This window comes from Sinocyclocheilus grahami, unplaced genomic scaffold (assembly GCF_001515645.1).
Source record: "Sinocyclocheilus grahami isolate Dianchi unplaced genomic scaffold, SAMN03320097.WGS_v1.1 scaffold686.1, whole genome shotgun sequence".
In the NCBI taxonomy this organism is placed as follows: Eukaryota; Metazoa; Chordata; class Actinopteri; order Cypriniformes; family Cyprinidae; genus Sinocyclocheilus; species Sinocyclocheilus grahami.
Genome location: NW_015505865.1, coordinates 118211 through 129873, shown reverse-complemented (window position 1 = coordinate 129873; position 11663 = coordinate 118211). Strand labels below are relative to the sequence as shown.

Below are 11663 nucleotides of genomic sequence, written 5' to 3'. Positions count from 1 at the left end.
TCTCTATGGGGTATTGTCAAGAGGAAAATGAGAAACAAGAGACCAAAAAATGCAGATGAGCTGAAGGCCACTGTCAAAGACACCTGGACTTCCATACCACCTCAGCAGTGCCACAAACTGATCACCTCCATGCCACGCCGAATTGTGCCCCTACCAAGTATTGAGTACATGTACAGTAAATGAACATACTTTCCAGAAGGCCAACAATTCACTAAAAATGTTTTTTTTATTGGTCTTATGAAGTATTCTAATTTGTTGAGATAGTGAATTGGTGGGTTTTTGTTAAATGTGAGCCAAAATCATCACAATTAAAAGAACCAAAGACTTAAACTACTTCAGTCTGTGTGTATTGAATTTATTTAATACACGAGTTTCACAATTTGAGTTGAATTACTGAAATAAATGAACTTTTCCATGACATTCTAATTTATTGAGATGCACCTGTATTATATTAAAATGTACATTTTGCAATCAAATGAACTTATTTTCTCTACATTTAAACGAAAAACACAGAAAAAAAGTTAAAACAAAAGAAATTAGAAATGAAGATATGCTTCAATTGCATGTTTTTCCCGTACATTTCCTCCTCTTATGGTATGGCATGGCAGGCCAAATCAAAGGTCATCAGGGGCCAATTATGGCCCGCAGGTCCTGGTTTGGGCATCTTGTTGTAGTTGGTATGCAAATCTGTATGCAAATCTGATATTCGAAATCTAAAAACAACTACATTTCTCAATCTCCGTGGCTGCACAAGAATAATACATTCAGCATCAAATACACCCCTAACATGCACACTTTGCTCTTCATTTTGTGGTACTAGGAGAAAAGAAAAATTAACGTGCCCAATGCATCCATTGCATTTTGATCAAAACCACATCCCAATTTCAACCACTTAACTCCTAAGTAGGACCTTCCCAAGAGGACTTGGCACAAATGGAAGAAATGTGTGAGTGTCTTCTGCGTGAGTGTCTTCTCCATGCCAAATTCAAACAGTCTTCTCATGAATGTGTATGGATGGTGCAAATGATGTCACAGCGAGCTCCATCTTCATGGGTGTAGCACTGATTTATTTGCTACTTAGTGAAGGCATCAATCAAATCCACGTTAGCCAATCAGTGTTTAAATTACTTTATTCCAAATATTCTGATCTCATCTTAAACCACTAACCACGTCTCTAACTCATCCATGGCATCAAGTAAACACAAAATCCTCACAATTAAAAGAACCAAAGACTTAAACTACTTCAGTCTGTGTGCATTGAATTTATTTAATACACGAGTTTCACAATTTGAGTTGAATTACTGAAATAAATGAACTTTTCCATGACATTCTAATTTATTGAGATGCACCTGTATTATATTAAAATGTACATTTTGCAATCAAATGAACTTATTTTCTCTACATTTAAACGAAAAACACAGAAAAAAAGTTAAAACAAAAGAAATTAGAAATGAAGATATGCTTCAATTGCATGTTTTTCCCGTACATTTCCTCCTCTTATGGTATGGCATGGCAGGCCAAATCAAAGGTCATCAGGGGCCAATTATGGCCCGCAGGTCCTGGTTTGGGCATCTTGTTGTAGTTGGTATGCAAATCTGTATGCAAATCTGATATTCGAAATCTAAAAACAACTACATTTCTCAATCTCCGTGGCTGCACAAGAATAATACATTCAGCATCAACTACACCCCTAACATGCACACTTTGCTCTTCATTTTGTGGTACTAGGAGAAAAGAAAAATGAACGTGCCCAATGCATCCATTGCATTTTGATCAAAACCACATCCCAATTTCAACCACTTAACTCCTAAGTAGGACCTTCCCAAGAGGACTTGGCACAAATGGAAGAAATGTGTGAGTGTCTTCTGCGTGAGTGTCTTCTCCATGCCAAATTCAAACAGTCTTCTCATGAATGTGTATGGATGGTGCAAATGATGTCACAGCGAGCTCCATCTTCATGGGTGTAGCACTGATTTATTTGCTACTTAGTGAAGGCATCAATCAAATCCACGTTAGCCAATCAGTGTTTAAATTACTTTATTCCAAATATTCTGATCTCATCTTAAACCACTAACCACGTCTCTAACTCATCCATGGCATCAAGTAAACACTTTATATTTGCAATGGATCATTTAACACGCACCATCAATGGAGTCCACGTGCCTGTCCTTGACAAGTACACAGACACTCACACGCAAAGTGTAAAGCCACCCGTTATTTCGGTTCATTTCAGAGAAGTAATGGTAACCATTAATGATACTGCGCCAAAGCATTAGCCCATTTGCATCTGATTGACTCGAGTATACATTGCAGTGATTCTGCGACCCTCCCTTGGGAATCATTTGCCATCTCCTGTGCTTTGCTAAAAAAAGTGAATCGATTTAATCAGAGGTTTAGCAATAAATCACTGCAGCTGAGCTAGTGGGGAAGGGAAGGCCAACACAATTTGCTCATCCAAAGAACGACGACAAAACATTTTGAACTTGGGGGGAAAATGACATTTAAATTAAACCAAATTTCAAAATGTTGAGGTAAGACGAAAAAAGAACCATGACTGACCGACTACGTCCAGCTGGTAGGTGTGATTGATGCTGCCGTATTTGTTTTCCACCAGGCAGGTGTAGTTGCCTTTGTCTGACGGTACCACCGACTCCATTATGATGGTCCACATGCGCTCTCGAACCTGCGCAATAAAATCAAAAGGTGAAAAAAGTGTAGACCTAAATGCAATTAAAGTTATTGCATATTGTAGGAACTATTTAGAAAAAAAGTAAGTAAGTAAGTAAAACTCTTCAATTATAGGCTTCTATAGACAAAATCTTGCAGCCCAATGTAAAAGCAGAAAACTTCAAGATGCATTAGAGTGCTGATTGTCTTTTAAGATAATTTCAGTGAAAGGCTGAGGAAGTTTGAGAGTGAGTTGGCAGCAAATCCCCATCAGGTCAGTTTAACATCAGTCAGGCACGAGATCAGAGCCATGGAGAACAGTGTGTTTCCTGGTGGAGAGTGGGAAATGGGCCACTCCATGTCCACTAATACAGGCCTATTCTCAAGCCAAAAGCCCTATGAACTGCCAGAAAACATCAAACTTCAGTCTATTAAAAAACATATGTTTGCTAAGCAACATGGACCTCTACAAACCAGCAGAGTTTCAATAAATATATACTTTTATTAAAATATTTGCAATATACTTATGCACTTTAAGTACATTATATTATTCATGGCAGATATTCACAACATTTTTGTTATTTGTGAATGTTTGTCATGCAGTTAAATGTGGCTTCAGAAGCACAGAAGTGTAATGTTATGGTACTTAATATTGCTTTTTTTATCCTTGACCACTATCTCATTATGTGTTTCACAGAAATATGAAATGTAATATGGGTTTGGAATGACATGAGGTTGAGCAAATTATGACAGGATTTTCATATTCGGGTGAACTAAACCTATAAAGATCCAGCAAACACAGCAAGTGTTCTCTGCCGTAACAGCTCTTCTTGATTGAATGAGATTTAGGCTGTGCAAAATTATTAAGAGGTTACGGCTTTTGGGCCTACAGAACCCCAGATGTGAGCTGCTACACTCACAGTCTGCCTGACTTCCTTTTCACAGTCACTTAATGTGAATGAACAAGTCTGTGCCAGACTCTTGTTAAACAAAAGAAACCACGAGAGACTGGGAAGAGTGTCGGGGGAGGTTGCTATGAAAAGCTGCAGGGCCCCTTAACGGAAGCCCCTCACGCTCCTGGAGCTCAAAGGCACGTTTGGATGAATCTATGTATGCATTACTATCGCTAGGATTTGGCTCGGTTAAAAAATATAAATTAAAAATTAAAATTAAAAAGAGAGCATTTTGCTGAGTTACAGTATATTCAAATGTTTTTATAAACCATGCTGATGCACGTTTACTGTGTGTGCGTGCATGTGTATATGCATTGCAGTGGCCTCAAACACACTCCAGATGGTAAAGTGTGTATGCGGTAAGGAGAGGAAGAGGACTAATGTCTCCCAGCTGGAGAACACCTTGATGAGAAACACAGACACTACAGGTCTACAATGACACAAACAGAAAACTGCAGAAAATATCACTTGAATGTTCATGTAAAAGAGAGTAGAATGAAGAAAGAAAAATGTAATTAAAGAAATATTTCAACCCCAAAATTAAGATTTCGTCATTATTTACTCGTTTACTCATGTTGATTTTCTAACCCAGAATTCTGTTATTTTTAAGAGAAATTAAGAATTTTCACAAAAATCTTTACACAGTTTATTTTATAGGTAAATAAATAAAATCACCTATGTCTCAAATGGACCATTGACACTCTATCTACAATCTCAATTGGGAGTGTCAATGGTCCATTTGAGAGATAGGTGGCGGTAATGCACTTATAAGTTTGCGATCTTTAAGGTCTCCGCCTTAAAGCAAGAAGAAGACGCCTCAGGTGCCTGCTGTTGAGAACGCACTCAGGAGGACGTGTCGCCGCTCAGGACAGTTCGGACATTGCGTGAATCAGAGGTAAAAAAACGATATAAATACTATTCAGTTTCTTGCACAGACCGATCATTTGTGTCTTTACACATCAATGTATCGTCACGAGTTGCAGGGTTTAATTTGGTTTTGTTTGTGTATGTTTTTTTTTACTCTCAAAGCCGTGATTCCCATTCACCTTTATTATCAGACTGACAGACTGCAACGGTTTGTGTTAAAAATCTTTGTTTGTGTTCTACTGAAGAAACAAAGTCACCTACATCTTGGATGCCCTGGGGGTAAGCAGATAAACATTTAATTTTTGTGAACTATCCCTTTAAAGATCCTGAGCATTTAAAGTGACAGAAACGTTAAAAAGGGCATTTAAACGACAAAACTGCAGCACAAGCTTATAATAATCAGTTACTGTGCATTGGGTGTGGATGCTAAAATAGTTATCATTATTGTTAACTTTATAGTTAGCTTTCTTGGTGTTGAACAGGCCTTAAGGCTATCAAACGGAAGCTCAACTGTGATTGCTTGATGCACGAGAGCCAATGAGGTTGACCATATTTGATGTGCTCTAGGTTTGTGCATTGATCAATATTTACATTACTGTGCAGAAGTCTTAGGCCATTAGAATTTTCACCAACAAAAAATGGTTTTAAGCCAGTTATTCCTATCTTTTGCTGTAGTGTGTCAATTTACATTTCCAAACATTACTTTTGCCATTAATTATAATAACCCAGTGAGATTTTTGTATGCACAAGGAGTCTGACAATAGCCAGTGCTCCACACAAAGACAGACTGAACTGAGACTAAATCCAGAAGACTATGGCAATGACTCTAAGACACTTGAAGAAACCTTCCTGCAAAACTACCTGAAACTCTATGCACAGGTGTACCAAGCTTTTTTAAACGCAAAGGGTGGTCACACCAAATATTGATTTGATTTAGTTAATAGCAGTTAATTGATAACTAAAATCTATTTATGACATTATTTTTCAAAGGCATCCTCACTTTACAGCATTTTAATCAAGTGCCCAAAACCTTTCACAGTACTGTAACTTTGCAGGTAGGTTTCTTCATGCATCTTGGAGACGTCGCCACAGTTCTTCTGGATTTAGTTTATTTTCATTCAATTTTGGTGAAATATCTATTTAAGTTCTTTGAACAACTTTTTGTTTTTGGTCCTTTTTAGAGCTTGGCAAAGGTAAAAAATATTTTCATATGGACAACAGATGCATGAAGAAAATTATATTTTTATGTTCCACAACAATATAGTACTTGGAAAAATAAATTCCAAAATGAATTAATTTTAAATTAAAACATTATTGTGCATAACTAGAACAACTTTGGGCTGAACTACACATTTCACAAGTGTGAAACAAGTGAAGTGAGGCTGAAACTCAAACAAAGCACCACTACTAATGACACTTTGCTACGGAATCAATTTAAATGTTTTGTTACATTGGGTCTGTTGGCATTCCCGATCAACATGGTCAAATGAGTAAAAGGACAGAGTTTATTCTTATCTGTCGGAGCACAACCAGTTGTGTAAAATGAGGACAGCCAAGCAAGAGTAGGCCACCTCCACCAGAAACCCATGGCTCCAGTGTCTGCCTTCCAGGCATGGCTATTCAGCCTCTGTCATGCTACAGTGAGGTGTCTGGAAGACCTATCTGTTGAGGGCGGAGTGCCCTTTTAACCCCCAAACCAGAGTTGCTGAACTGGAGTTAGGTAACCAAGATGTTGTATGTTTCATGATTTTAATGGGTTGTAGTGTAGTGCCCTCACCTTATAGCCTCCTATTCGCTGGTCTTTCTTAAACTCTTTGCTGTTCTTGAGCCATTTGAGTGTTGGTGTAGGGTTACCATTTGCCCGACAACGGAATTTAACGGTTTTGCTGGCGGGCACAGCGTGGAGCTTCTTCTCCATCTGATCAGGCTGAGCCCAGACAGGTGCCATTGCTGAACGACAGACAGAAAGCACATAAAATAATATTGAGAAAGTTAGATTGGTCATTCAAAACCAATGTGAACAATACCAAGGCCATGACTATTTAAAACAGTAATCTAAAGTGGCAGCTCAACGTGTGCGAGATTTGGGTAATGGCTGCTGGTTTCGCTCCTTTTGCCTTGCTTGATAATGCCCTTGGGACTCAAAGAATAATCCATCAAAAGAAATAAAGACTTTGAGTCTAATGAACAAAGGCACATTCCACAAGACGGCTGTGGTTTATAAGACAAAAACATGCACTATTTCCTGTTATAATTCCTGCTTTAAAGTAAAATCCTAACAATTTCTTGAGGAACTGATACTGTTATTGACATTTGCAGCTCTTTGAGTCAGAGTTTGGAGCACAGAGATTGACTAAGAGAGGAGGGCGACTCACGAAGCAGTTTCTGGTCACTTGATAGCTTGGCCTCCTCTGAGGAAGACTCATCTTCTTCATCGTCTTCTGAGGAAGCCAATCCATCTGATCGAGAACAAAAATGTAGGTTAAATGTTTTGTTGTAAACAATATGAAAATCAACCAAAATCATAATTTCTCACCTGTAACGTTGACATTGAAGTAATCTGTATGGTTGCTGTTGGGTCCCTGAGCAAAGCAAGCATACAGACCAGAGTCGGCCGGCTCTACTGTTTCAATCTCCATCTGATGGTTGCGCAGGCGGGTGTGCTCTCCGTCAACCAGGGGAACGTGGTCCTTAGTCCAGGTCACTTCCTGTATCTCCTCGATACCTTTACAGCTCAGCTCCAGTTTGTCCCCCGGATACAAAGTGTACGGCGTCAGCTCGACCAGGGCTAACACTAAGAACAGGATGCAAATTTGTTAGGCTTAATAAAATAATTAGGGACATTTAATAGAGATCTGGGGCATAATTTGTGCACCAATTAAAAAAAAAAGTTTAAATAATTGCACTAAATTAACTGTCCTAGTTAAATAAATCAATTTTCTTTTTATAAACTGAATGCTTCTATATACACTAATACAGCAATTCCATTTAGTCTCCATGCACACTTGCTATACAGTAGACATTTGAATTTTATTTAAATTATAGCATTTATTTGATCTGTTACTGAATCCAGGGGCAAGATTCGTGACATATTCTTAAGAATGAAATTTTGCTATTTGCTTATCATTTTCTAACTTAAAAATAAAGTTAAGAATATTTCATATTCTCAGAAACGTTTCTTAAGAATGCTCTTTTCTTTCGCTCCGGCTGGACACGGCATCAACAGTATGTGAGGGGCGTAACATTTCCGTCACACGCTTGAGGTATTCGGCCAATCACAACACACTGGATAGCTGGCCAATCACAGCACACCTCGCTTTTTCAGACCGATGAGCTTTGTAAAAATCGACGCGTTTCAAAAAGGCGGGGCATAGAGGAGAAACAATAATGTACAGTATGTGGAAAATAATGTGTTTTTTGAACTTTAAACCGCATAAACAAATTTCATTACACCAAATACACAAAATAATGTTCTTTTTAGCAGCATCATATGACCCCTTTAAGATTGTTCTAAAGACAAGACCTAAAAAAAAAATCCTAAAAATCACCATAAACAACCCCAAAGTTCCTATGCTAAAGTTAAAATAACCTCCAAATTTTCTTAAATCTCCAAACGCAAGATATTTAAAATTCACTAGGTTGTTTTAAATATTAAGCATTACACTAGTCAAACAATATGTATCACTATAACTAGGGATGTGCACAAGTACTCTGAAGTGACACTAATCATTGATAATGTAAACAATGACTGATCATGATTAGAGATTGACCGATGTATCGGCCAATAATGCTTCACTATCGGCCATCGGCAGATTGTTCAAAATCAGCCGATGATCAGGGCTGATTATATCCTGTCAATCAAAAGGCGGTGGAAAAATGTGTCAGACTGCATCTCATACGGTGTGTGAAGAAAATCTCTCTGTTGAATTTAGGGCTGTCGAAATTAATGTGACAAAACGCATTAACAGTTAAAAATAGCGACATTAAAGCAGGCTTTATTTGACCCTATGAATCACCCCTAATTCAAGCCAGGGTTGCCAGATCTGCACCTCAGTTCAAGCAGCAGTCTGTTCCACTGTAAGTTATATGCGCAAAATAAACATGAAAAAACATCAGAAGGTATGTTCAAAGATACAGTATAGCTTACTGAAATGTATCATGTCTAATGTAATCGCTCAATCAGTTTCAAATGCGGAAAGATGCCTATAAAACAGATTGTGAACAGTATGTCACTTAAAGGGTTAGTTCACCCAAAAATGAAAATTAGCTTGTGTTTTACTTACCCTTGAAACAACCTAGGTGTATATGAGTTTCTTCATTCAGATGAATCCAGTCGGGAGTTATATTAAAAATTGTCCTGGCTATTCTAAGCTGTCATTGCAGTCAGCGGGTGTTGCAGTTGAACAGTCCACAAGTCGTCAAATAAAGCTTGCGCATTCATAATAAAACCTGCCGCAGACTGCTTCGAGGGATGAATAAAGGCCCCCTGTAGCAAATCCATGAGTTTTTGTAAGAAAAACATCCATATTTCAAACGTAATAAACACTTTTCTCTCCCTTCCGTTATCGGTCATACGCGGATTCGTTCCAGCGGAAGGCGTATGACGTATGTGCAGCGCGCACGCCTCTGATATATGCTAGTCTCACGAGTTTGTTTAATAGGAGCAAAGGAAGCAAAGTTTCCTTACTTTAGCAAAGGAAAACCAGTCTCTTCTTGGTTTATATCGAAATCCTCAGACATTTTTCTTTGCAAATCTTCGGTTTGTACTTCTAATTTGTGACCGGCGTTTTGTTTTGTTCTCTCTCCGCATTCGTCACTAATCACGCAACGTTGCGCGTCTTACGTCATCCGTTTCAGAGTATGAAAGTCAGCGGAAGTGAGAGAAAAGTGTTTATTACGTTTGAAATATGGATATTTTTCTTACAAAAACTCATACAGGGGGCCTTTATTCATCCCCCGGAGCCGTCCGCGGCACGTTTTATTATGAATGCGCGCGCTTTATTTGACAACTTGTGAACTGTTCAACTGCAACACTCGCTGACTGCAATGATAGAGCTTGGAATAGCCAGGACAATTTTTAATATAACTCCGACTGGATTCGTCTGAAAGAAGAAAGTCATATACACCTAGGATGCTTCGAGGGTAAGTAAAACACAAGCTATTAGGTGAACTAACCCTTTAACGTGGCATTTACCTCCGCAAAGTAAGTTAATCCACTGTTCACAGTTCATTAGTTAGCTATAAAACAACACTAAAGAGGAGCTTTTTTTTAACTTATAACTATATATGTATGCTTGAATAAATCTGGAAGACTAAGTGCAAATGAGCTGTAAAGACATATTTTTAGTTGAGTGTAGCTATGATATCTGAAAATAAATAGCAGTGGAATATAATAGCGGTGTTGTTAATTTTAACCCTTAATACTATAGTAATGTGCCAAATGATAGGGTTCCATCGGTTAGCATATCGGTATCGGCAGAGAAATTAAGTTTCGTGCATCTCTAGTCATGATTATGCTTGATGTGAGTTTTTGCTGAATTTGCAATCCAGTAACAACTCTACCGAAACGAGTCAAATAGGAATCTCACAAATAAATGCAATAAACCTTTCCATCTTGGGACAGGCACTCCTATCAAAATATATGTTGTGTGCTTCATATTTTTATGCAATCTGCAGAAAGTGCAAAAAGACGGCCTTGAGGTGTTTTACATTTAGCTGATCAGCGAGCTTTCAACAAGAACCACCATACAATCAGGTTTCCTTAGGAAAACATTTGAGAACTTATTTTTTTAAAGGTCCCATATTGTCAAAACTGAAATTTCATGGCTTTTTTAACGATAACTGAGGTCTAGGGGCTATTTAACTACCATATAAGTTACAAAACTGACAGTCCACGAACTGTTGTGACTTCCGTAAAAAGTTGACGTCAGAACTACACAGTCACCGCCTTCAGTCACCACCCCGAGCACCGCCCACCGTCCCACTCTCCTTTTGCCAACCCCCCCGACAACATCGCGTCCATGCTATTGCTGAGCAACAACAACACGGAAACATGTCGAAAAGGTTAACTTTAACCATGAAACTAGATCGGTCGACATGTATATACATTTAAATTTCAGCAGGCAACTATTTTTACAGCTACATTATTGTTCCAGCCACAATTAATCACAACAATGTAAATACAATTACAAATGATTATATATAAATCGTCAGTTTGTTGTTTTATACACATGCACACAGACATAATTTCATACACTACATAGTCGTGAAATGCAAGAAACATAGACATATGGCAAGAAATCTGTGGACGCGCCCATAACAACAAAAGACAATACTTCATTGAACCTTTTCTGATAAGAAGTGTGCGCTGCAAACGCGAGCATTTTTGATGATCCTTTCTGTCCAGTCTGCTCGTTTTATTGTGTTTAACCACAGCTCTCGTCGTTTTTTTTGTCTGGCAGTGGCAGTAGATATGCGATCAAATTTCAATTTGAGGCTTTATTACGTCGATTCTGGCACCCAACATCACAACAAGATGATATTTTAAGCTCCTTATGTAGCCGAATCTGCTCTGGTTTGAATGGGCCGCCTCCAGCTTCCCCTTTGTTTTCCTGCCTCTAGCTAGCGCTGTGACTCAGAAAACAACAGGCCAATCAGAAGAGAGGCTCATGAATATTAATTAGACAGGCCAAAATCGACCTGTTCTCTGCAGAGCTCCTGAGAGAGGAGCTGTAAAAATATATTGAGATGGTTTTTGGTACTTATACCGCAAATATATATTCTTAAGGACATCAAGACTTAAAATAAAACTCCAGAAAGGTGTAAAATATGTGACCTTTAAGAACTGTACTGTTCTTATGAACATCATGGAATTTATCTTCCTAACTTTCATCTAAAGAAAAATGGTAATCGAGCCCCAGAACATTAGTCTCTGGCATCCTACAGATGAGCAAAAACACCTTCAACCGTCTATCAAAGATCCCACCTCAGTCACTCCTAAATCAAATCTGTGTTTGAATTAGTCAAGGGCCAATTGTCAGGCCAATTCTGAGATGGAGCTGAAATTTGATTATGGGATGCAAGGTCGGGGGCACTGCCTCAGACACCACCATCTGAGCCCACCCGTCGTTTCTGACGACCAGTTTGGGGGGGGGGGGGGGGGGGGAAAAAAAAATA

General features: G+C 38.5%; 1 protein-coding gene across 1 annotated transcript in view; it reads right to left on the bottom strand.

Moving 5' to 3' along the window:
- Positions 1-11663, bottom strand: part of LOC107559453 (fibroblast growth factor receptor 1-A-like) — a 45902-nt gene that overhangs the window by 15981 nt on the left and 18258 nt on the right. The window contains exons 3-6 of the mRNA XM_016243284.1: positions 7024-7281; positions 6863-6946; positions 6265-6437; positions 2560-2683 (exon numbers count right to left, since the gene is read on the bottom strand). Of these exons, the coding sequence (XP_016098770.1) occupies positions 2560-2683; positions 6265-6437; positions 6863-6946; positions 7024-7281 (639 nt within the window). The remainder of the gene's footprint in view (positions 1-2559; positions 2684-6264; positions 6438-6862; positions 6947-7023; positions 7282-11663) is intronic.